The sequence below is a fragment of the Sturnira hondurensis genome, unplaced genomic scaffold (genome assembly GCF_014824575.4).
Source record: "Sturnira hondurensis isolate 20B ecotype Veracruz unplaced genomic scaffold, ASM1482457v3 Scaffold0013931, whole genome shotgun sequence".
In the NCBI taxonomy this organism is placed as follows: Eukaryota; Metazoa; Chordata; class Mammalia; order Chiroptera; family Phyllostomidae; genus Sturnira; species Sturnira hondurensis.
Window position 1 is genome coordinate 1,956,561 of NW_028086562.1, and position 25,490 is coordinate 1,982,050.

Sequence of the window (25,490 nt, forward strand, 5' to 3'; positions counted from 1 at the left end):
CAGCCGCAGCTCATTTCGGTAGCAGGCCCGGTAACCCAGTGTCCCCGCTCTGCACCTTCTCACTGCCTTAGGCAGCTGCCGTCTCCCACCGTTTTTGCTTCTGTAGAGGACCTGGCACTGCCCGCATGGTGGGGGCTTGCTCTGTGCCCTGCTACGCAAGCCTGCCGCCCGGGCCGGCCAGGCAGACCAGCCGTTGGAAGCGCTCGCTCTTGGGAAGCGGACGGCTAGGAGAGGAACTAACGGAGTAATTATTTTCCTCTTCTTTTTTCATGCAGAAATGTTTATTCAAGTGTTTTAAGTTGGGTTTTGTTTCACAAGTACTGGTACTCTTTCCACACCTGGAATAAAGCTGTACTTGGTTTCACTACAGACAATAGTGTGATTGTGTGGGACACAGACACTCTCAGGTGGAGTCGCTTCTGGCTAAGAAACTTCTGCACCTGCACCGTGACCCACGTGCGTTTTGCCTCCTCGATTTGGCTCTGAATTCCTACCTCTAAGCAGCTCAAGATGCCAGCGGCTCGTGCGCCGTAGGCCCCGGTGGAAGTGGGTGATGCTTTGGCACGGGGACGTCAGTGGCCTGAAATGGCAGGTCCAGGGGTGTCAGAAGTTCACATGTGACGTTAACATAGTGACGTGTGTGTGAGCCCAGCTGGTGTGGGGAAGCCATTCACCATTTGAACCATTGAGTCAAAGTGGATGTTTGCTTAAAAGTGTCTCTGGGCATCATTTTGCCTCCAAAACTTCCAATTTTAGGTCACATGGGTTAATTTTCCTTTTTGAAAAGTTACCAGTTTCTACTTGTAAAAAGGGCACCAGGTAGGAATGGGAAACGCCCCGAGAAAACCTGCTGCCCGCTCCGCTTCAGTAATCAACAGGAGGCGAGCGCAGGGCAGGACTTGAGAGGGAGCAGAGGGACTGTGGTGGGACCCTCCAGCCCGAAGGCTGCCCTGGGGTCCTGCCAGGTGGGCGGAGAGTGGCGCAGCCTCCTCCCCTCTGCTGAGTCAGGGCGCAGGTCCCTGGGCGGAGCCTCCCGGTGGCTCCTGGGGAAGAGTGGGGCTGTGATGCAGGAGAAACTGGACGTCTTTCAGGATGGAGTCTTGTCACCCATGCCCATGGTGGCACGTCCTCATGGGCCTGCAGGTGGCCCCAGGGTGGGGCCACGCACAGGCCCCTGGAGAGGCTGGACCAGGGCTTGAGGCTGGCTGTTCCTTCATTTACCGTCCCCACAGGCTGGGACTCCTCCCCGGTCACCGTGGTGAGGACCAAGACTTCAGGCCATGTGAGCGCAGGGAAAGCAAAGCCAAAGGATCCCGAATGAGGACCTCTCCGAGAGTTTCTGGGTGTGGCCGCCGGGAGACAGTCACCCTTTACCCTTAGACAAAACCACCCCAAGGGGAGCCCCCTTTTCTCCGCGTGCTGGGCCCGACAAGCACGCTGTGCCAGGCCCAAGCCCCTGGGACCCACCCCATCGGCTAAGTGGGGTGCTCCCTCTGCGGGGGGCCGTCACCCGCGTTTTTTAGCTTGGGCCTGTGAGGATCTTTGTTTTTCGGTGCAGGCTCTTCTTGGAGGCCGCTCGGGGTGTGGCCGCTTCCTCTCAGCCCCGAGGTCTGCTCTCTCTCGTCCGTGGTGCACCCCAGGTCACCCCTGCAGAAACACTTGGCCCTGAGCTATGGTCCTCGACACTCCCCACCCTGTCCATGGCGCTGAGCGCTGGGGTCGAGGCTCGTGGAACGGCAGGCCTTTCTGGAAGGCGCCGGGTGGCCACGGCCTCAGCCAGAACCGGAGGGCCTTCCGAGGGGCTGTCCTTTCATTTTGGAGGAGTTTTTAGCTGCCAGGGCTCAGTGGATCAGGCTGCCTCAGCAGGAGCATCTGAGCTGCTCCACGTGGTACAGAGGGGTCGGGGGCACGCGCCTTGTCACCAGGCCCACCCACCACCTCACCGCCCCTCGGCCGATGGGCTCCTGCAGTGCAAGCCCCCCTGTGACAGTGACGTGGCTGCTGTTGCACATTCTGTCCTCTCTCTGGCAAGCATTTTGGCAAACACTGTGGCTCTCGTGACAGAGATGTTCTCTCCCAGTGACTGTCCTCAGTCACTTTTCTCACGAAGTGAGTTACGGCCCTGTGGCGGAGGCACCCAGGAGCCGGGCTGTGTGCTGGCAGCTGTTGGTGGTGTTGGGTGCAGGCAGCCACCAGCACCATACGTGGGCCCCGCCCTTCCAAGTCGCCTCTGTCATGTGTGAGTCACTGTCGAAGTCTCCCTCCGCATTACAAACCCCTCTGACCCCGTGTTTTACAAACCGAGGCCTCTGGGGCGGTCTCTGGGACCGCTTGCCCGCCCAGGGTGGAAAGACTTGCTGTACCTGGTCTCGTCGCCTGTGCCGTCGCCACGCACGTTTTGTAGATGCTCAGAATCCTCGTCCACGGGCGCCTGAAACCTGTACGGGAGAAGGCAGACCCTGGAGTCTGCGGGGCTGCGGGGCCAGCCCAGCGCGGGTCTGAAGCTCACCGTCCACATGAGAAACGAATTCACACACTCGAGAGCCCCGCCACCACCCAGGCTTTGGCCCTGAGACACTGCTGACTGAGGGCGGGCCTGGGCCCCAGTGGGAGGCTGCTCCAGTCCAGACACACACCCACGTGGGGCATGGGCCCAGCAGGGCCAGCTGGCTGCGAGGGACCGTGGGCGGGACAGGGTGGTTTGGGAAGGCCTTGCTGTCGACACTCAAGCTGAGGCCTGAGTGAATGGGACCCGGGGGACAGTCTGAAACAGGAGAGTCCCAGGCAGAGGCTGGGAAGTGGGAGCCAGTCTAGTTTCTTGGGGGACAGAAAGGCCACTGTGAGTGGCATGTGGTGTGGGGCTGATGTAGTCAGCACTGGGTAGGGAGGGTCCCGGAAGGGCTGTCAGGCCTGGTGTGGTGGGCTGTGTAGGCGTGAAGAAGACCCCTGGCTGTGTGACAACCTGGAGGGCAGGGGCGTGTGTGACCATGGGGGCTTGGATGGGGGGCAGCCGTGGAGACACAGCAGGTGGGTTGAGACAGTTGTGTGAACAGGACTTGGGGTTGGGGGGACCTGGGGGCGCGTGGAAGCCAGGAATCCAGGATTTTCCCGGCTTCTTCCTGGAGCTCCCAGAGACTGATGTTTAGCGAGGTGACCCTGGAGGGGCATGATGGGGGAGGAAGTGAGGTTCTGCTGGCCTTCGTGGTGTGATGTGCCTGTGAGACATCCAAGCAGAGTGCCCCAAGAGGGGCAGTTGGAGGGGAGCCTGTCTGCTGCTTTGACCTATTCTCGAGGGCTGATGGGCAACTATGTGCCTGGACACAGGAGATCAGAGCAGCCCACGAATTCTGTGTGTTTTGCAGACGTCACCCATGTGACTCGGCCCACTGACTTCCAGAAGGGGCTCTTCCCCGTGTGGGCAGCTTTCTCACACATGCGGAAGTGGCTCAGCTCCCTGGGGCCACCCCCGCCTCACCTGGGCTGCAGCCGCTCCTTCACCTTGGCAATGGAGCGGACGTAGGGCGTGATGTGCTTGGTGATGGCGGTCAGGCAGGCGTTCTCCTGCTTCAGCTGGACAAGGTCACGGAGCTGGGCTGTGGGGGCCAAGGTCAGAGAGCTGGGTCTCATAACTTCAGAGTCTTAGCCTTCAGCCTCTCAACTTTTGCCATCAAGACCTCTTTAGTTCAAGAGCGAGGTGAGGGCGTTCTACTCACTGGATTCTGGCCTCAGATGCATCGTTTTGGGGCCAGTTAGCAGCTGGGAGGCCAGGTCAGGAGCGAAGGGGATGAGCGTGGGGGTTTTCAGATCTGGTTAGTGGGTCACTGCTTTCCTACCCCTACTAGCACGCGGGTTAGCGCTAGGACAAGGTGGACCTAGCAGTGGCTGCCTGGGACCTTCATAAATCTCCTGCTCGTTAGCCACCCGCTGGTAGGATTCCTCCCACATCTGAAAGAGAAAGTAAGTTGGATGTCCAGTGAGTTGGCATTTCCATTGGTGGAATTACTGCCCTCCGGCCACTCACAGCTGGAAGGCACCCCCAGCCCGGTCCTGTGGTTCCAGGCAGCAAAGACCCAGGTTCCTGAGCCACCACCCCAGGCCTCCCGGGGCCCTGCCAACGGACTCTTCCTCCCCCACCTCCTGCCCGTCTTCCCCAGGCGACCCAGTGTGCTGACAGGTGGGCTGCCGGGAGGCGGGTCCTTGGCGAGGCTACCTCCTGGAAGACGGCTCTCATGCCCTCCACGGAAGCGTGCTGCATGGCGATCTGTGCGTCGACCTGCAGGGCCCTGTGCAGGATGTCACCCATGATCTCAGCCTTGATGAGCGAGTGGTGCTTGGTGAGGTCCCGGTGCAGCTCCTGGACCTGGTCCTTCAGGCTCTGCGCCTCGGCCTGCAGATGCTGCAGGACAGAGCTGTGAGTGCGTGGGCCCTGCAGGCCGTGTCCCTGCAGGGGCCCCGAGGGAGCGGCCAGGACCACGTTTGACCACTGAGCCCTAGCGAGGAGGGGTGGGGCCTTTCCCAGCTCACAGGTGCCAGGGGTGACGGGGTGGGGGGGCCTCACCCTGTAGGAGTCCTCAAAGTGGCGACAGTGCTCCGTGAAGGGCGTGTCCTCCCCCTCTGCCAGCAGCACCTTGGTGCTGATGGACCGGTGCAGCGTGGGCTTCTGGACCAGTGGCCCTGACATCTTCCCTACTGGGGAAGGGCAGCTGGGCACCCCCAGCCCCTTGGGGCTTGAGCCCCCTGCTAACCTGGGGAGGGAGCCAGTGGGGATGCAGAGGAGGCTGGGGGTGGGAGGGCCTCTCCCACCCCCAGCCTCCCAGGGCCTCTCACAGCAGACCGCACCCCAGAACCACCATGGGGGCACCAGAAAAGCCTGATGCAAGGCAGCACCCAAGACCAAGGGCATCAGCGTGGTGTTTTTAAAACCTGCAGGTGATGTCAATGTGCGGAAGGAGCGGCCCTAAAGAGGCTGTCAGGGCTGGTCTAGAGCAAACTCGAGGAGCCCTCCCATGCACTGGCCCCTGGGGCCCCCAGCTCAGGCCTTTCTCCTGACTCCTCCCAGGTCTGGGGCTTTCTAGATTTCGGTGGGCTCCCCACCCCGTGCTCCTCCCCTGATGGAGGTGCCCCAGACGGCTGCTTCCCAGACAGCAGACTCGCTCTCCTGCTTGGCATTGTAGGCTTGGGGTTCAGTGAGCTGGGAAGGGCAGTGCCCCACCTACCCCGGCTTCTTGGGCACCGCACCCTGACAGGGACCTTGTTGCTCACGTGTTGGTGCCGCCCCCAGCGCCTGCTGCCTGGCAAGGCCCAGGCGGCGGCGGCAGCAGCAGCGGTTCCAGGCAGCGGGAAAACTCGGCACGGTGGTCGCTGATGATCTGGGCAAGAAAGACAGGTCTGAGCCCTGGGAACCTCGAAGGGGCCCCAGCTCCTCAGGTTTCCCGCCCCTCCCTGCACCTGGCTGCTCTGCGAGGGCTGGAGGCGATGCGGCTGTGTGGCGATGCACTGCAGCCTCTCAATCAGCTCCTGCAGGGTGGGGTTTTTGGGGGCTGAGGGGGAGGCCCCGGTGTTGGTGGAGGGCTACAGCCTTTCCCTGGGACTGGCTGGGAACCCCCACGCCACTCCGCCCCATAGCCCACAGGGAAGTCTGGGCTCCAGTAGGTGCTGTTCTCTGGGGGGGGGAGGGGCAGAGGCTTGTGTTCCCTCCTGGGCTCTGCTGTCCTTTGAGAGGTACACAGCTGGCCCCCACAGGGTTTGTAGATGATGATGTGCCTCCGGGTGACAGTCTCCAGGGTGCCGGGTGGGTTCCTGCTGGGGAGGGGGCACCCCAGAGGAGCTGGGGGACTCACATAGCCCAGGTCCAAAAACTGGGCCTTGTTGGCCAGGCTGAGGAAGGAGGAGCAGATGACCAGGTGAACCTGCGGGAGAGACACAGCTCAGTGCCTGGCCTGGGAGGGGGCCTCTGGGCAGGGGAGCCTGGCCCCGGGCAATCTGCCCACCTTACCTGCAGGGTGGGCAGCAGGGTGGCCAAGCGGGAGAGCTGCTCCTTGAAGGCCTTGTCCTTCTCCTCATACTGGCTGGGGGAGGGGGAGGCAGCCTCATCTCTAGGGGAGGGCTGCCCACCTCCCAGGGGCCTCAGGCGGTCCATCCTCTGTGCACCCTTCCCTGCCGCCCTCCCTGTGCCCTGAGCCACCCTGCCCTCCTTCTGCGGTGGATGCCTGGATGCTTTGCTCCCTGGGTAGGGGTGGGGCGCACACCTCCCACTCACCTCTGCACAGCCTGCAGCAGCAGCGCCTTCCTCTCAGCCAGTTTGTCCTGGGAGGGACAGGCGACTGCAGGGCAGGCCTGCCCAGCCGGGCCACCTCCCAGCACTCTCCCACTCCCCTGGGCCCCAGCCACACCTGGTACGCTGGCTCGCTCTGCAGCCTGTCGTGGGGCTGCCTGAGCCAGGGCCCTCCTTCCCCCATCCCACTGCTGGAGAGCATCACCTCCTGGGGGAGGCATACCCTAGCCACCCCCTGACCCAGCACCGGCTGGGGCGGGCCCTGGATTCCCCACGGGAACTCTCCTGGAGACTGGGATGAACTACTGGGATGAACTCCTGGGACGTAGCTCCATGTCTGCCTTCCTGCTACACTGGGAACTCTGCAAGGGCTCCGGGGGCATGTCCTATGTCGTGGTCATGGTCATGGCTGTTGAGGATGCTCAGCCTGTGGCTGTGCTGTCCTCCCTACTCCTCACCTGCATGCTGCCGAACAGGGAGTGGATGGCCACCTCCTCCTCGGCCGCGCTGCACCGCACCTCCTCCACCATTGCCTGCAGCAGTTCAATGGCCTCCCGCGTGGCCGTCTGCAGGGCCTTCACGCCCTGGGGACAAGGTGGTTTCAGTCTTGTGGGTGGTGCACGTGCCCCAACCCGTGCTGGCCAGTCGGCAGGGGGGCCCGTGCTCACCAGCACCGCCTGCTCCAGCCGCTCGCAGCCCTGCACATAGGCCGACTCGAGGTCCACGCAGTGGGCTCGGCTCTCCCTGGGGGTACCCGGTGGGTGAGTCTGGCTCAACACCCCACTCCCTGCAGCTCCCTGGCCTCCGGCTCCCTCGACCCACCCCTGCATGTCCCGGAAGCAGCGGATGCAGAGCAGCGACTTCTTGTCGGTGGAGAACATGATGTAGGGCTCGGTGTGCAGCGCTGTGGAGGGTGGCGGTGAGGGCCGGGCAGTTCCGACCCTGCCCCTCGCCCCGCCCCATCCGCCCCGGCACGCCACACTCACGGCACTTCTGGAGCACGTCTCGGCTGCGCTGGCCCAGGGCCACGATGTCGTGGCGTGCGAACATGCGCGCCCGGTGTGTCTCTTCGCGGCAGTGAGCACACAGTGGCTGCCCGCACGTGTTGCAGAAGTATGTGGTCTCGGAGTCCTGTGGGCCCAGCACAGGCTCAGCTCGCCCGCTGGGGGCGGGGCGGGGGGTGGGGGGAGCCTCGGCCCGCCCACTGCCCCTGCAGGACTGCCCATCTCTGCGCGTGACCGAGCATGTCAGTACCAGCCTGGGGCAGGAACTGGCTCAGTGCGGCCCTTCCCTGTAACCCCAACTCTCCAATAGACCCAGTTTACAGATGAGAACCCCCAGGCTCAGAGAGTAGGTAAGAGGTTCTGTTCGGGCAGGTGCCCTTGGCCAGGCCCTACATGGGGTTGGGGCAGAACGGCATTTGCAAAACATTTTACCCCCAACAAAAATGGGTGTGTGTGGAGACCTCTCAAGCCCCTGCTTGTGACCCCCCCATAGTAGCCACATGGCAGCGCCCACCCTGGCCAAGCGGACGTCACATCTGGCTGGGAGAGGAGAGGGAGCGAGGGCTTGCAGTTCCCTGGCATGGGCCAGACCCAGGCGGAGTCCAGGGCGAGGCCCTGACCGAAACAGCGGCTATAAAAGTACAAGCTCTTACATTGGCCTTCGAGGCCATTTCCCCCCCTGCTCTCATTTCCTCCAGCTGGTCACCTCTGTGCCATACAAGTCCTAGTGCTTGCCCTGTACCCCCCTCGCCCCCCTCCCCGACTCCTGCAGGGGTGTCTTCCCGGAAGTGGGGATGCCTGTCCAGGTTCTGAGGGCCAGAGTCCCACGTGCCCTCACAACCTGCCCTCAGCTCGTTGGTTTGTTTTATTTTTTCCCCTGGGCTCAGGGGCGGTGTCACCGCCGCCCCCCCCCCCCCAAATAGCACATGTCCGGAGGGGTGGGCCCAGCCCTGGGCCTGTTCTCAGCTCTGCTCTGAGTTGGGGACCAGTAAGATGTCCACAAATGGGATGGCCTTAACCTCTGCCACTGTCTGGCTCTTAGCACAAGTCACTTGTCCTGAACTTTTGTCCCCCCACCTGTAAGTGGGACCCAGTTTGGGATCCAGGGTGACTGAAGGAGCTGCTGGAGGAGCCCCAGTGGATCTTCCCCTGAGGATGCGTTGGGTGTGCTCTGCCAGCATCGGGACCCCGGGACCTTGCGCCCTCGCCACCCCCCCAGGCGCCCCTGCCTGCTCGCTGCATGCCAGGTCACAGTTGGCACAGCGCACCACCTCCAGGCCATCCCCCGAGCTGTCCACGAGGAACTGGAGCAGCCGGTCCACTGGAGGGATCCCGCCGGGGCCCTTCACCACCGTCTGGTGTCTGCGGAGAAGCTGCAGCCAGGATCAAGATGCCCCCTCTCCTTGGCTCGGCACCCGTTCCCACCCCCACCTCCCAGGCTGGAACTAAAAATAGGGCGGGAGGTGGGGTACCCAACAGGCTGGCATCTGCTATAAATATCTCAGCCACTGCTCACTCTGACCCAGTCCTGCACAAGTCCTGGGAGGCAGGGGGTTGTCGACCTGGGTTGACAAGGCAGAAGCCTGTCCTCAATCCCCATTCCCTGCGTGGGGGTAGTTGACTACGGCCACGCCCAGGTCACTGGAGCCGGCCGGCATCACCGGCTTCGATTGACCAAGGATTTCAGGGACTCCCGAGGGAGGTATTGGGAGTGCCCTGACTGGTGCAGTGTTGAGATGGGGCTACTCCAGTAGCAGCAGTAAGTCCCCACATGACAGGTGCCCTAGCCCCGCCCTCGACCCCTGACCTTCAGTGGGAGGCCCAGGCCTCAGTTAATCTGACCAGCAAGCAGCAGCCGGGTGCATCCTCCCGCAGGCAGGTGCGGGCTAGGCCAGGGGCGGCCTTTCCCCCTCCCCGATTCTGCTGGGATACAGCGCCTTGCTGCCCGCACCGAGGTCCTCGCCCGGGCAGGGCTGGTCTCCCTTCCCGCGGCGGGCTCCGTGGGCGCCTGGACGCACTCACTGGCACAGCGGGCAGGTGAGGCGGCCGTCGGCGGCGAGGCCACGCAGGCAGCCGGCGCAGAAGTGGTGGAAGCAGTCAAGCAGGCACGGGCGCTCGTACTGCGCGTGGCACAGCGGGCACACGAGCGGGTGGCCGCTCGCAGCGTCCAGGGCGTCTGGGCCCTCCAGGGGCGCGAAGATCGCTCCCGACATCGGCAGGGCGTCCGGTGGTCACGGAGCCGGGCACCCAGCGATGCCTCCTATCCAACGGCCAGCCTCCCCCTGCCTCCACCTCTCCCACCAACTCTCACTCCCACCCCAGGAATTTCCCCTCCCGGTCTCCTCAGAGTGGCTGGCAGGCGACACCCCTTCCGCGCTGGGCCGCACCTTTGCTCGGCTGCGGTATCTCCACCACCTGCCTCAGGCTCTGCCCACGGGGTCCTGCCGCGGCTGCTCGGTCCCCAGCTCGGGAGGGGGAGAAGCGGGGAGGCTGCAGCTGCAGAGGGCGGTGCCACACGAGGGTCCAAGGCTCAGAGAGGGAGGACCCAGCTCCTCTCAGGAAGACCGAGTAGCCGCAGAACTCCAGGGCCTGGACCCCCGGGGCTTGAGTCGGGACAGAAGTGAGTCCACGTGGCCCCATTTTCTCCACGACCAATCAGGGGCGACAGAGTAGCGGATGCCCCTCCAGGGACACCCAGTACTGGTGAGAGGGTGTGAGAGGGCCTGGGATCCCCGACCTCCCTCTGACTGGTTAGGGGCTCTTGGCAGAGTTAGTGAACTCTGAGCCTTTCATGAAGTGAGATGCGTCCTTCCAAGTAACTGGGCCACACCCCCTTCATCAGAGGAGCTCCTGAGAAAGGGCCCCCTCTGACTTCCTGGCAAGCACTTGTTTGTCCCAGTGTGATTTTCTCCAGAGCGCCCTTCACCCCCCGCCCCCCGCCCCCCGCCCCCCCCCCTCATCCTCTGCCTTCTTTTTGAGCTGAGCTCTGGGAAAACAGCTCCCCGCCCATCCTGTTCTTGCCCTCTCTGGAATCAACATCAAGCCCAGAGCCTGACCCGCAGAAGGTGGTCAGTAAAGCCTTACTCATCAGCTCTGGCTGGTGTGACTCGGTGGATTGAGTGTGGGCTGCAAACCGAAGGGTCACCTGTTTGATTCCCAGTCAGGGCACATGCCTGGGTTGTTGGCCTGGTTGCAAGCCAGGTCCCCAGTAGGGGGAGTGTGAGAGGCAACCACAGGTTGATACTTCTCTTCCTCTCTTTCTCCCTCACTTCCCCTCTCTAAAAATAAATAATTAATTAAAAAAATTTCCTACTCGTCAGTTAGAAACATCTGGGAGATAAAAATTTGAGCTGGGTTTTGAAGGATGTGTAGGAGTTTGCTGCAGAGGAAAAAGGAAGTGAATTCTAAGAAGACACTACCTGCCCTTTTAGGGGTCCTCCCCAGCCCTGGTTCCGTTTGTGTTTCAAACGGAGTAATGTGTTCGGGCCAGAACACTGTTCAGAGTCTTGTACCCCTTAGCCCTGACAAGCGACAGCCACCCTGGGAGTAGAGTGTGTCGCCCTAGTGAGTGGTAGAACCGCCATACAAAGTCCGGTGGGTGCTTTGTAAATGGATGAGGCCTTAGTTTCCCTCCAAAGGGGCAGCAGGAGCAGGGTGTTTGCTCCTGATACTCAGTCTTAGTTAAGCCATCCAGTCCTGTCTTTGTCTACTTGAACAGTATTTGTTGGGCGTCTTTGTCATGGGCCACACATAGAAAGGAACACACCAGCCAAGGTTAACGAAGTACAAAATGGACACGTACTGTAATGGCAGACAGTGTTACATGCCCAGGAGAAAATAATCAGGCTGTTGTGATGGCCAGTGGCTGGGGTGGGGGACTGAGGAGCAGCCCACCGGACCCCTCCCCCCAACGCAGACAGGGGCCCTGAGGCCGGGACCCTGCGGGGTGAGGAGAGAACAGATGCAAGAAATGCTGGGAAGAGTTCAAAGCAGAGGGAACAGCAAGTACAAGGTCCCAAGAGCCGGAGTCAATTTACAGGAAAGAAAAGAAGACCAATGTGGATGGAGGTAAAGGGACTCGGGGTGGGGGGGGTGCTGAGACTGAGGGTGTGGGCTGTGGGGGTGAGGGTGGGCCCCCTGACACTCTAGACAAGAGACAATTGTGAGTCAGGGGTCCTGGGTGGGGTCAGGGCTGCAGACACTCACCGGGGAGGCCTGTTTGGAGGCAGAGCCAAAGGTCAAGTGTAGACTGAAATGAGAGGAGCTCCCTGCCCTGCAGCCCTTCTAATTTGGGAAGGAGGAGAGAGGAACCTGTGGTGCCAGATCCCAGAGAAGCAGGAAGAGGGAGACTGAATCCTGCGCTGGTCCTGCTCAGCAGACAGATGTCCCCAGGGACCTTGACCAAGCTGTCCGGGTGGCTGTTGGGCCAAAGCCTGACCAGAGTGGGTGCCACAGAATATGGGAGGAGACTGCAGACAGCACACCCAGGAAGAAGCCTGTAAAGACAGTGTCTCTGTTCAGGCTGCTGCAGCAAAATTGCCAGGCTGGGGGACTTCAACCACAGACATGTCCTTCTCACAGTCTGGAGTCTGGGTGGTTGGACACCGACGTGTGGTCTGCAGATTTGGCTCCAGGTGAGGGACCTCTAGCTCCACCCTCACGTGGGAGACAGATCCGGTGTCTATTTTAGAAGGGCGCCTACCCCACCATGGGGCCCACCCTTATGACCTCATCCCAAAGGCCCCGCCTAAAACCATCGCACCTGGAGTCAGCACTTCCACTCAGGAACAGAGCCGCTGTTGGGAGCAGAGATGCAGAGAAAAGGATTAATCGTTGGAGGGAAATGGTGGGGGTCAGGGGGTTGTTTTTTCCTTTTTAAACGAGGGAGGTAAAGAACAGTCTGGAAGAAAAGATATGCTGATGATTTCATGGGAGGGGGCAGGGCTGTGGGAGTGATGGACTCCAGGAGGCACACGTGTGCAGATAAATGCCTCAGATGGGGACAAGGACACTTCTTCCACAGTAACAGGAGGGAAGGCAAAGTCTGGGGTGTAGATGTTGCTGGGTGGTTGGACAGGGCAGTGCTACCTGTAAGCTCTTCGGATTCCTTCAGTGACCTTGAAGAAAGAGGCATGGAGGTCGTCAGCTGAGAGGAAGGTTTGGGGAGGAGCACCTGGCAATGTGGCTACAGGTGCAATATAGTCACGTAGGAGAGGATTTGAGGATTGGCAGCCCCCGGGGCTAGCTCGGGGTTAGGAGCGGTTTCTGGAGAAAGCACCTGCATTTGTAAAGGTTGTTGATTAGGAACAGACTTGTAAACGGCGACTGGGAAGGGGGGGCGATGAAAACCGGAGTGCTGCGGGAAGCCGCTATCACTCCAAGGGTGTGCTCCAAGGAGGGGCTGCACACTGGATTCAGCCACTGCTTCTGGAATGCTCCAACCGCCAGTGCTCGGATGGAGCAAGCCTGTGTGACACGGGCAGCACAGAGCCAGCAGGAGGTGAACAGGAAGTCTCTCTCCCCTCCAGCCTGGTCTTCCCCTTGCCCCCTGTTGAAAGAACCTAGCCGGGAGCAGCTGGCTAAGCAGACATGTGGTTTGCAGCCAAGAGGAGGGTGGGCTTGGAGCATGGTGAACTGGCACAGTAGGTCCCAGTTTAGGAAGCCAGTGAGCGCCTGTTTCCTCCAGCCATGGTCAGGCAGGCCTGGGCTTTGGCTAGGTGAGTATGCTGCAGCCAGGTAAAGGGGGTGGGGGGTGCTTGCAACTGAGCGGTTACAATGCAGGGCCCCTGAGTGTAATTGGTAAGGACAGGAGGGTGAGGGCAGGGGGAAAGTGTTCCACTTGTTACACAAAAATTTGAACTTCCACAGTGGAAGATCTTTTTAAAAGAAAGGCATTATTAGGCCATTGCTAGCCAAAACCAAACCAAACCAAACCAAACGAAACAAAAAAACCCCACAAAAGATGGGTCTTGGGGCACGGAGCCTAAACCACTGGCCGTGGAGGTTTGGGGGCATTTTTATACATCACAGAGGGAAAGATGGAACTTGTTTTGAAAGTATTTACGTTATCTGTAGCCAAGGGGAAAGCGAGGTGCTGAAGCCGGACCAGTCCTGTAGTCTGCAAGAAAGAAGTGTCTGCAGCAGTGGGGTAGCTGCAGACAACAGATGTTAACGTTTATGTGTAAATAAGTGGAGGCTCCGAAGTAAGTTTGGGTAATCACAAAAACAGCCACCTGGAAATGACGTAACCCTCAATTCTAACCGATACAAGGGAATGTGAGCAATCTGCTGTCAGAGTTGGTCCACTGCTGTTAACAGGGTAACTGTTCTCTTTCTCTCCTCCTCTAGCAGTTGCGGTTTCAACTTAGAACATCTCTAATTTTTTTTTTCCTTGTCACAGTCGATCGACGGTAGGTCTGGGGAAGACCCTTGCTACGCGGTTTGTGGTCCATGAACCACCACCGGCAGCATCTTGCGAGGAACGCACAGTCCAAGCAGAGACCCACCGACTAGGGCTCTGCCTTTTAACCGGTCCCGGGAGGTTCCTGTCTACTCGCCAGTTTGAGAAGCGCTGGCACACGCGCAAACTAGGAGGTGATCCGCGGGTGCGGCTTGCTTTTGAGATTGTGAAGGGCTCAACCTGCAGCGCACCTGAAGGCGGCTGGCAGGGCCAGCGCGGGGAGACCCAGCCCCTGGGCGCTAGCTTCCAAACCGGGCATCAGGTAGCAGAAAGCCAAAGTGCCCTCGGGCACTGGGACCCCAGGGCCAGAAGGGCCTGGCCTCTCCTCCCCAAGTTAATGGGTTCGACTCCCATCTTATTAGCTGGTAATTTATGGTTTAGTGAGTTTCTCCTTTCCAAGACTTTCAAACGTACAGAGTACCCCCGGATTTCTCTTCGTGCTCATCCACTCTGGCTCCCCGACTCCGATCCTTCGCTAAGAAACGGGCCACCCCGCCTCCTTTCTCCCTCTACTGCCTCCAGTCCCGCGCCAGGAAGGGTTTCGCAAGCAGGGAAAAGCAATAGCTCCCAGATAGTACTGAACAGAGCAATGATGGCGAACAAGGGGCGTGGCAGAGTGATTGGTACGGCCTGATTCCTACGTGCTCTACGTGCTGCGTGCTCTTTGCGTCTGCGCAGTTTATACAACTCCCTTTCTGTCTCCGCGGCCGCCATGGCTCCTATGGTTAGTATGGCTCCTCGTGAGGCCTCTATGCCGGGACTGGCACGTGGGTCTCCCGGGCCCAGCTCCGACGCGGCTCACGCGGGACGGCATTCTGCAGCGTTCGCCCGGGGCTGGACTGGCAGGCTGGCCAGTTTGGGACCGGGCTGCCGCCAGGCTCAGCACGTTGTGGGCGCGGGAGGCCGCGGCCTGGGCCCCGAGAGGGAGACCCGCAGCTCTCAGAAGCCGCGGCTCAGACTCGGATCTCAGTCTGCGGCCAGCAGGGAGCTGGAGTGCCAAGGCTGCAGCCTGGGCCGCTCAGCGGTCCTGGGGGCTCGGCCTGGGGCCTCGGCCGGCTGCAAGCAGCTGGGCTCTGGGCCTGGTTACCTGGGCGGAGGGCGGCAGGGAAAAGGGGACCTGCCACCCTGGGAGACGCGCATCCGGGAACCTTATGGCCATGACTTGGGGACCTGTGGAAATGTGCATGCAAGGTGTTCTGATGGCAGGGAGAGGCCCGAGTTTGAGGATCCCCAGAGGAAGTTAGTACATGGCGCAGCTGTGCAGACCCTTTTAGATCAGGGCTTCGTTCGTTCGTTCGTTCTTAGCCGGCTGGGACGCGCCGGGACGCGCGGTGCGGCCTCCTCGTGTCACTGCTCCCGGTCCCGCTCTGACCAGGCTCCTCGGGAAAGTTAGGTTTCTAGCCTCCTCTTTTCGGGGTGCCCCGTTAACACGTTCGGTTCATCGACTCTTTCTGGGTGGGCTCTTGCAAGCGCTTCTCCGCATTTTTATGCTTTTGCTTTAGAACCATAATGGCAGGTGTGGTTTTTTTTTTTTTTTGGTCTTGCTGATATTTCCGGGGTGATAGAGCAGTCCTTTCTATTGTAACTAGGAAGAGATGTCTTAAAAACCAACCAACCAAAAAAAAAATTAGTGATTTTCACAGTAGCTAAATGTTTGAAAAGTTGATGCAGGTTAACGCAAGTTTTAGCTTTAGTTCTTTGAAGCATAAAGCGGGGATGTTAAGATGTGTTGATGTGTTCTCGTAGAGATCTTTTTTGATTCTGCAAAAAGCTGTTTAGAGTGGAATTACACGTGAGTAGGTAGTACAAAGACTTCTTTTAAAGATGTTATTTATTTTTAGAGAGATGGGGAAGGGAGGGAGAAAGCAGGAGTAAAACATCAATGTGTGGTTGCCTCTAGCACACTCCATACTGGGGATACGGCCTGCAACCCAGGCGTGCGCCCTGACTGGGAATCAAACGGGCGATGCTTTAGTTCGCAGGGCTGCACCCAATCCATACAAAGACTTTTTAAAATGCGGTTGGCATTTGTAGAAGGAGAAGGTTAATGTAAGGTGCTCTGTGAGAATGAAGGAACTAGAACCTTGTAGGGTAGGTGCCAACTTATGGTGTGAAAGTGCTAATTCATAGCTTAAGTTAGTCAGAAGACCACGAATTGTTGACAGAGCTGTAATTAAAGCCTAAAGTTTTTCTTGCCCTTGTCTGCTGGTACGTGGGCTGCTAGGATGTGTGGTCACTGGTGCTGCTCTGAGCGGGGAGGTGAGGCAGGGTTAAGGAGACCCAGGCAAACTGGGACCAGACCCCAGGCTGGAGTGTCAGGACAAGTATTGATTATAGATTAAAATTGTTTTAGGTACACATGCAAGGCATGCACATGCCTGTGCCCAAATCTTGGAATGAAATAAATGTTTATGGAAATTCCATGGCACGTAAAAGGAAAAGTTAGTTTTACCGTGTTTCACAAGCTAGCATACCTTCATGCCCACTGTGCTGGGGAAGCTGGAAAGTGGAAGTGGGTCAAGAGCGCTGGAGTGATTGTCCCTTCAAAGAGGATGGGTTGCTCCCTCCTCCATTCTTGGGTGGGGGGTGGCTCTTGGCACCCTTGCAGAGGGACACGGCACCATGGGTTGTATGTTTATACAGGTTCCCCCCCCCCTGGTATTTTTGGTGGTTTTACTTTTTGTGTGTGGGTGGGGGCTGGTTGTGCCTTCATCTGTTTGTATATTTTCTTAGAAAAAGCTTGTGGCGAAGGGGGGCAAAAAAAAGAAGCAGGTTCTGAAGTTCACCCTGGACTGCACCCACCCAGTAGAAGATGGAATCATGGATGCTGCCAATTTTGTAAGTTGTGCCCTTGATGCCACCTGGGCGGTCATGACCCTTTGGAGACTGTGCTGAGAAAACCCCCCGGGGGCACATCTGTGCTCCTGGCTCCTAGGCAGCCCCGGGGCTCTGGCCCTGCGCTGAGCTCTGGAGCATGGTCCCATCTCGTTTCTCAGTCCTGCCTTCTCGCGTGTGTGTGACGGAGCTGGGAGGAAGAAGCTGGTTGGGCTGTGGCCCATTGGTGCTAGGGAATTACCTCCTTGTCTTATTTTCCTCCTTTGGTGTCCAGAAATCTTACTTAAAAGTTACTAGGAAACAGGTCAACCGCCTCAGACCCGCGTGCCCTCTGCAGTCTGGGCCCTTGGAACGAAGGCGGTGAGCCCGGATGCCTAGGAACAAGGGGCCGCCTGCGGTGCTGCGGGGCGACGGGCAGGCGCCTCCCCGGCTCTCCCCGCCCCGAGGAAGCAGAGCACGGGCGCTTGTTGTGAGTGCTGGCCTCCCGCTGACTTGTGATTGGAGCTTGGTGTTTTTTCAGACCTTGCTCTGTACTGAGTGCTCTGCCCATTCCTCAGGATTGCCCTTGCCCTTAAACCCAGGAGAATCGACCGTGCCGCATTTTGACTGCATCTTGGTGTCGGCATTTCACTCTTCCTGTCCAGTGACCACACTTTTGGGATTCAGGCTTCTTACTGGACGGAAGCCTTCCAAATCTACACTTAATTTTCTGTCTCCAGGACACCAGCTGTTGCCAAGATAATATCATTGTAACGGGAATAATTTTCAAAGAAAGAAAGAAAAAGCTTGGCCTTTGGCCGCTGCACAGAGAGAAGTTTGGTGGCCCTTGTGCACGCGCCTCTCGGGTCCCTGTCCCCCAGCGGGCCCTCGTCTGGTTCTTCACTCCTTGTCCACCTGGTGCTTCGTGGTTTTCTCTGTGGCTGCTTTTCCCTCCTAACCTTGGGGCTCCTTCCAGTTTGTATCTGGTGGCCCGTCTATTAGTCCCTCCTCCCTTTCCCTACACTCGTCTGCATGTGATTGTCTTTTTTCCTTCTAGAGGCTTCCTGAGGGTAGAAAACATGGGTCGCTTAGGAGACTTCAGGTACCGAAGTCAAGATTTCTGACCTAATCACTTTACCCCATGACCCTTCACATATTGTGTATTGGAGTATTAAATAGAGAGCAGTAGGGGTTTGCGGCTGGAAGGGACCCCGTGTCATTGTGGTAGAAAACCAGAAAGAGCAAAGTCATAAGAAAACCAGAGAGAGCTCTCCCGTCTGGACAGACTCCTGCAGCCCGTGGAGGGGGAGGCCCCACCCCGGCTGTCACAGGGCTTGGCCGAGAGCCCATCTCGGGCTGCTGCCCCTTCTGTGCCATGCATGTGTCCCCCCTCCCCCTGACAGCAGATCTGTGATTGTTAGGGTCTCTGAAGTTGTTGCTCCTTTTACGAAGTTGAAGAGGAGAGAACTCTGATCCTGTGGAGGACAGGAGTGCTTTACACCTCCGTGGGTTCGGGGCCGCAGCTCTGGTTGCCCGCACCAAGCTCCAGGCATTGTGGCCCCTGGGTTTCTGCTCTGCTCTTCGCCTTTGACCCATGAGTCGAAACCTTCTTGGAGAGACACATTTGACCTTGTGTGGAACGGCCACGTGTGTTCCTGGTGGGGGTTTGGTTTCCTGTTAGTACGTCACTGAAGTTGGATAGATTTCAGACCTTATGTTACTAGTTAAAGATTTGCTCTCATTTTTTAAAAAAGATTGAACGTGTGAAAAAACTGTTCAGTGTAAGGAGTATAAGAGGTGAAATACTGTGCTGGCGAGACGGGCGGGCCAGCCCCCTGACTAACGTTGGTCTGCCCACCCCACAGGAGCAGTTCCTTCAGGAGAGAATCAAAGTGAACGGAAAAGCCGGGAACCTCGGAGGAGGGGTTGTAACCATCGAAAGGAGCAAGAGTAAGATCACTGTCACTTCTGAGGTGCCTTTCTCCAAAAGGTACGGGGAGAGGTGGGAGCTGCTCGCCTGCAGGAGGACCCTGCCCTCGCCCGGTGCGGGGATGCTGCTGCTCGTGTGGTTGCGTGTGTGAACCTCGGGTGGGGCCAGGGCGCGGAGGCGGCGAACGAGTGAGTGCCCTTAGTGGTGGTGAAGTTCGGCCTCTGCTAGTTGGAGAACATTTGTTTTTCCCGGGCCAAAGAGTTTCGAACGGTAGACACGGGCAGACCTGCTTAGATTGCATTTTTTAAAGGATTTACTTGTTTACTTGTAGAGATGGGGAAAGGGCGGGGAGAAAGGGAGAGTCACATCCATCGGCTGCCTCTCTCCTGCCGCAATCTGGCCTGCACCCCAGGCTTGTGCCCTGACCAGGAATCAAACCAGAGACCTTTGGGTTTGTGGGACGCTGCCCAACACCCAGACCCAGCCTGGTCAGAACAGATTGAGTTCTGATTCTAAGCCACAGTGAAGAGATTTTATTTTACTTATTTTTAAGATTTACTTATTTTTAGAGGGGAAGGGAGAAAGAGAGGGAGAGAGCCCTCAGTGTGTGAGAGACACATGGACGGATCAGTTGCCTCTCTCCTGCCCCGGACCGGGGACCTGGCCTGCAATCCAGGCATGTGACCTGACTGGTGATTGAACCTGCAACCTTTCACGTTGCGGGTGACGCCCAGCCAACTGAGCTGCACCAGTCAGGGTAAGAGCTTTCATTTTTAATTCTCTACATATTTAATCCTCACCCAAAGATGTCTTTTTATTGATTTTAGAAAGAGGAAGGGAGAGAGAAAGAAAGAGAAACATTGATCAGTTGCCTCTCATATCCACCCTGACCAGGGATCGAACCTGCAAACTTTTGGTGTATGGGAGGATGCTCTAACCAACTGACCCACCAGCCAGGGCTAATTCTGTTTTTTTAAAGATTTTATACATTTATTTTTAGAGAGAGGGGGAGAGAGGAAGAAGGAGAGAAACATCAGTGTGTGGTTGCCTCTTTCCCACCCCCAACCAGGGACCTGACCCACAACCCAGGCACGTGCCCTGACTGGGAATCGAGGCAAAGTCTTTTTTTTTTTTTTTGCCTTTGAGTGTGAGTGCAATTGTACAAGGACTTGGGAATGCTGGTGTGGGCTGGAGCTGCTCTTTTATCCTGTGGCCCAGTCCCTGAGTCGGGGACATTGCTTCTCTTCCCCGGCTGTTACGTGGTATTTCTTTGGAGGGTGGAGTGAAAACCCGAGTCACTAAAGAATTGGACACGTTGGGGCGGGGAGAGTGGTGGTGGAAGGATGGAGATGACTGTACTAGAACATTAATGAAAAAGGATAAAAAAAAAAGAATCGTACCTGTCACCCTGGCTGAGTGGCTCAGTTGGAGCGCTGTACACCAAGAAGTTGCGGGTTCGATCCCCGGTCAGGGCCATGCAGGAGGCAACCCGTCTGCGTTTCTCTTTCACACTGATGTTTCTCCCTTGCTCTTCCTCTAAAGTCAGTAGACGTCCTTGGGCAAGGATTACCAATAGGGGAGAGAAAGAATTGGACGTGTCTATACGTAGCTCTTAGCCTAGAGCCTGGCATATACTTAGGAGCTTTTAATTGTGCTGTATCCAGTAGTGGGACATTGGAAGGTGTCTTAGGACAGGCTGGTTATAGTTAAGTCTTTGCTTTTGTTTTTGATGCGGTCAGTCAGGAGATGGTTACAAAGCATGAGTGAAGGAGTCACTCACATTCTGCCCGGCTGAGTTGTTTTATTTGCAGAGAAGGTGATTTGAGAAAGAGACCGTTGCACCTGTAGGGGGGGTGGGTACTCCAGGGCCTACAGAGCCTTGAACTCGCTGGGCTTCTGCGGAGCCCACGGGCAAGATTCTGTGACCTTCCCACGACCTCTTTTCCTCCTTTGCCATGAGAAGATCTAACACAGCTTCCTCGAGGGGTCACGTGTTTTCTGTTCTTCACCTAGTGACGAAAGAAAGGACCTTAACCTCTGATAAAGCTGTCCCCTTTCGTTAACCCTCTGAGCGCGCAGGGCGCTCCCAGTCGAGGGCGGCTGGCATGCCTGAGCCTCTGCGGCTCGGCTCCGCCTCGGCATTCTAGTGTGGACAGGCTCTAGCCGCCCGGACTTGCGAATCAACCACCTCACCCGAATACAGTGCGATGGAAATAGCACAGGGAACAGGAGCACTTTGCAGACGGACACCTAGATTGATCTATTTCTGTGTGTGGAGAAGTGGGCAGACTGCACCGGGTCTTCGTCTTCGTGGACACTGCTCTCCTGGCGGGAGCACCGTATTCTGCCGCACGTAACGTGCCTGTGTGTGACGTGCATCATACAGAGGATGATGCCGTGGTGTGCAGCCATGACAGCCGTGTATAATGTGCCTTCTCAGTTTTTCAAGTGTTTGGGCAAAAGTGTGCGCGTTATGCACGGCAAAGTACAGTCACCCTGCTGAACAGGATTCGTTTCTTGGAGGTGTGACTGTTCCGTTAACGCTTGGGTCCTCGCTGACCTGCCAGTTTGCCTGTGCTCTTCATTCAGTCCTCTTGACCGTCTGAAGAAGTGGCCCGAGTTAGGAGTCCTGTTTCACTGAGGGAGAGACGGGTTGAAAGGTCGCTCTGCCCCGCAGCGCGTTTGCTTGGTGTTCCAGTCCTGCTTCCCTGTGTGGCTGTGGGCCGGTGCTGTGGGCAGGTGTGGCTGGGCCGGTGCTGAGATAGAGGAACCCAGGGCCTAGTACACAGACAGGTTGGGTGAGGAGGGTGCTCACCGCATAGCTGGGGTCCCCGGGGGTGGGTGGCAGCCTGTTCCAGGTGGGGTGGCAGGCCGCAAGTGTCCCAGCAGAAGTGAGCGTGTCTGTGGCACGGCCCAAAAGAGCAGTCCCGGTGACCCGAACTCCCTCTGGAGGGGCTGACTCCACGAGGCGATGCGGACCTTGTTGTCCTGTGGAAGCTGCGCCTTCTCAGTGAGGGGCGCCGGGCCGCATGCCCTTCTCCAGCGGGGGCCGAGCACCGGCTGTAGGGTCTGCTGCGGCTTCCTGCACGGTGCTTCCACCTCCTGTGCTCTCCGTGTTGCTGCCCGTGTAGGTGAAGTGAGGCTGTTTGTTTTTATCACGTCACGGACCTGCATATTTGCCTTTTCTTCGCCATTTTGGAAAGGTGGGCAAACACCTTGCATTGTAAAAACTTAAAATACGGGGTTTCTCAAAAGCGACAGCATGTCAGTGTGCACGGAGACTGAGTGTGCAGTGGAGTTCTCAAGTGTTCTTTCTCTGCAGGTATTTGAAATATCTCACCAAAAAGTATTTGAAGAAGAATAATCTACGTGACTGGTTGCGTGTAGTTGCTAACAGCAAAGAGAGTTATGAATTGCGCTACTTCCAGATAAACCAGGATGAAGAGGAGGAGGAAGATGAGGATTAAAACTCACTTGCCTGATACGTTTTGTACAAGTTCTTGAATAAAACTTAGGAACCGAACCGGTGGTTTTCCTTGTGTGTCTGCCCTGAACAGGAACTTGGAATCACAGTCCAGGGCTTCGCTTGGGCCGCCGCGCTCCTTTGTCATTACACTTCCTTCTGCTTGGAATCGCCAGTTCCCGCGGCGGTCAGACCGCGGTGGGAGAGTAAGCCTCCCCAGGGCACTTCGAGGATCGACCTCGGCAGGTGGGTGAGGGTGTGGAGGTGTGAGCTCCGTGGGTCACTGGGGCACCGGGAAAGGTGACGGTGTTACCTGGCACGTTTCTCAGATTTGGGAGGACGACACGCGTGGGGACTCCCGACTCAGAGCAGGCCGGTGACTTGGGAGTTCTGTGGGAAGCTGGCAGCATTGCTACGAATGCGGGGTTCTGGGGCCTTTGTCCTTATTTTTAGGTTCCAGGTGACTGGGTGCCCGCAATTATTGTGTGCTAATCTGCTTTGTCTAGGAATAAACCGCGGTCCTTTGGCGGTGCAGAGAGCAACTCCAAAAGCCCCAGGTTTTAAATTTAAGGAGAGGGAAGAAATTATGAATTTGTAAATAGACGTTGACGCTCCCGTTTTTTGCACCATGCTGTCACCTTGGCTTCCAGCAGGGGGAGCTGGAGGTGAGGACTAGGACAGCTTCCCAGACACCAGCATATGGGGGGGGTGGAGTCCCAGGCCGGAATTATTTGCCGCCCTGAGCTGAGTCTTCCCGGTGGGAAGGGATCAGGCTGAGAATGGCAAGGTGCCCAGGGGATGTTTGCCTCCCTGCCGTCGAGGCCCTGGCCAGATTCAACGTCGGAAGTCATTCTGCAAAGGCGCTACGCGGAGTCTTGTTCCTGCGTGATGCTGGGGTGGGGACCTCGCCGTCAGGTGTGCCGAGGCTGGAGCTCCGCGCCGGGTTCTCTGGCTGCGGCCGTGGAGTCTTGCTGGCGCAGTGAGGAACTCTTTCTGGTGGCTTTGGAAAGGGACCCTGAGGCCTTACGGTGTCCTTCTAAAACCTAAACAACTTTGCAGAAATGTCTGCATTGTCTTAAAAATTATAGTGTATAAAATCCTCGTTTTTAAAGAGCTTCCCTTAAAGCTCATTTCCACACCAGAAATTCCTGTGCTTTGCGTAGCTGGGAATTAGATTCTGGGGTCCTGCCTTGGCTCCAGTTCAACGTTTGGGGCTCCTCGATCCAATCGAACGTGTTCGGGCTTTGCAGTTTCAACCGTGGGGAAGGCTCTAGCGTTTTCTATTTCTGTGCACATTTCCCAAAGCAGAATCGTTTGCACGTTGCTCTGCCCTCACAGAAGGCAGGGTTTCTTTCCTGTCTAAATGTGGCCCCTCCTGTGACTGGTGACTATGTTTGTGTCTTGGGTTTGCAAATTTTACTTGTTGCATTGGTGTTCCCTGTAGTGATTCTTAGTTTTGTTGTAAAATATTAACCCTGGGTTGAAATGAGGATATAATTTTTTTAAAAAACTGCTCCCAGATTTTAAAACTTGTAATAAAATTGAAACGTTGGTTTTCCTATGCCTTTTTGAACTCCTGTAATTCAATTTTGATCACATTTTGTATTAAAGTGGCTAACACATGACTGTGGTTACTGTGCGAGGCTGCTTTTCCCCTTGTTTTGGGATTGTTTAGGAGCAAACACATTGTCCTCATTGATCAGTTGCATTGACAGTGACCTTGGCCTTCATTACGCTTCAGAAGAAAACACCCTTTACCCCACTTGCCGCACCCCAGTGGTACCCGGGGACTTGGGGGCCCCGCAGCTGGCCCGAGTGGAGCGCCCCGAGCGGACTGCCTCAGTGCTTTGCAGACCAGAGGCTTTTCCTCCTGCGGGTGATGCAGGGTGAGTCCAAGTCCCATCACAGCCATCACAGAGGTTCTGCCTGGAGCCCGTTTTGGGCCAGTTTCCTTGACCTCTCTGGTCTCGTGACTCACCTGCCTGATCTGATACGTGCCAGGTGCAAGGATGTATCGGGGGATTGGGTCACAGGAGTGTCAAGCTGAGGTTCAAGACCATAAAAAAGCGCTACGGGGGAGGTAGAAGCTTCTTGCTCCCAGCCGGTCACCAGCGCCTGCCTCCGCTTGGCCAATGCTGGCCCCCTCCTAGCAGGTTCAGTGTTCTTTTCCTTTGAGAAGCCACAGCAGCCCCTCTCTGGCTGTTCCTGTTGTGACTGACCTTGCCCCGCCTCCCTGGTGCCCTCAGAGCCCTCCAGGGGGGCCCGCAAGCTAAAGGACACAGGCCCTAACTTCACCAGTGGTGCCCAGCTCAGAGGGGTCCGACAGCACGGGGGGCAAGCAGTGGGTATGCGCCCATCCAATATGGTTACGACAGTTGGTCGAAACTACAGGATAGGGGAATTCAGATCTCAGCCTTTTTAGGGGGATGCTTGGTTTCTTGGAAGGTGAGCAGGACCCCAGGGGGGCTGTCATGGTCCCTGGTCAAGTCACCGATAACCTCAGGAGAGCCCGGAAGGTGGCTCTGGGGGCCCACTTCCACATTCCCTCCTCCCTCTTGCCGCTGTGGTCCTTCCTGTAACCACCTCTTGTCACCCTGCCCAAGCTGACCAAGTGTTGGAGGCCTAGCCGTGTGCTGGGGGGGGCCCATGTACATTCAGCGGTGCCCCTGGTAACCCGGGGCAGAACCCAAGGCTGGCTGGGGGCGGGGCAGAAGCCACCTTGGGGACAGCCTGGGGACGGGGTTCCTGCAGGAGGCCTGATCAGCCGCTGCAGCGCCTTCTGGAAGGTAAGGAAAAGGCCAGGCCTGGGTGGGGGCCGGTTGCCATCCAGCAAGGAGACCTTGCTGAGGGAAGCATCTGGAGCGCTGTCTTCCAAATGCCGCCCTGTGGTGCTCAGGGGGCACCTGGGAGTCTGTAATCCAGACCGCTCCCTACCCTTGGGAGGGGCCGAGAACCCACGTTCCTTTTTTTAGGCTACTTCAGGCCAAGTTGAAACAGAACACTTCTTAGGTTCAGGGCTAAGGCCCCAGTCTGCCTCCTGAGAAGTCTGTCCTCGCCCCCCAGCTCCCCCAAGGGATTTGGTTCTGGTGGGACGAGGTTCTCCCTTAAAAAGACAGGCTTCAAGGGCAAGTGAAGCCTTGGTACTCAGGGCGCCATCTACGTCAGCGCACGCCCGTCACCCTGCCAGCGAGGTGGGCTCACCTGCTCTTGAGGCCAGGTCAGAGCTGTGAGCCGCAGAACTGGCCGGGTGTCCCGTGGGGGCCATCAGGTGGCAGGGATGGGAGATGATGCCAGAGGAGCCGTCCTTGCAGGACCTGGTGATAATAAGAGCTCTCTCAAGTTTTATAGGAGATTTCTAGTCAAAAATCTGTCTTCCTGCCATTCCATATTCTGTTGTTTTGCTTTAGGTCGTTAAGTAACAATGGTCACGTGGCTGTGACCCTGGGCGAGAACAGGGTCGGGAGAGGATCCAGAGTGACTAGTGGCAACACTAACTTGCCAGATGAATCGGTTGGAACTCTTCTTTCTGGGACAAAGTCTGGCCT

The 25,490-nt window shown here is 57.6% G+C and overlaps 2 protein-coding genes across 2 annotated transcripts; one reads left to right on the forward strand and one right to left on the reverse strand.

Annotated features, from left to right (window-relative positions):
* Positions 1-17: 17 nt before the first annotated feature.
* On the reverse strand, positions 18-9,517 carry RNF207 (ring finger protein 207). The gene is made up of 17 exons (XM_037062085.1): positions 9,301-9,517; positions 8,508-8,640; positions 7,261-7,405; positions 7,097-7,178; positions 6,943-7,018; positions 6,733-6,858; positions 6,260-6,306; positions 5,996-6,068; positions 5,841-5,909; positions 5,449-5,517; positions 5,263-5,369; positions 4,559-4,745; positions 4,211-4,396; positions 3,894-3,945; positions 3,476-3,593; positions 2,364-2,438; positions 18-1,647 (listed from the first exon to the last, which is right to left on the reverse strand). Exons 1-17 carry the CDS (start codon positions 9,489-9,491, stop codon positions 1,476-1,478), a joined length of 1,908 nt encoding a protein of 635 aa, XP_036917980.1. The 5' UTR covers positions 9,492-9,517; the 3' UTR covers positions 18-1,475.
* Positions 9,518-14,367: 4,850 nt separating this feature from the next.
* Positions 14,368-22,005, forward strand: RPL22 (ribosomal protein L22). The gene is made up of 4 exons (XM_037062097.1): positions 14,368-14,462; positions 16,472-16,576; positions 18,418-18,542; positions 21,805-22,005. Exons 1-4 carry the CDS (start codon positions 14,451-14,453, stop codon positions 21,947-21,949), a joined length of 387 nt encoding a protein of 128 aa, XP_036917992.1. The 5' UTR covers positions 14,368-14,450; the 3' UTR covers positions 21,950-22,005.
* The last annotated feature ends 3,485 nt before the right edge of the window (positions 22,006-25,490 follow it).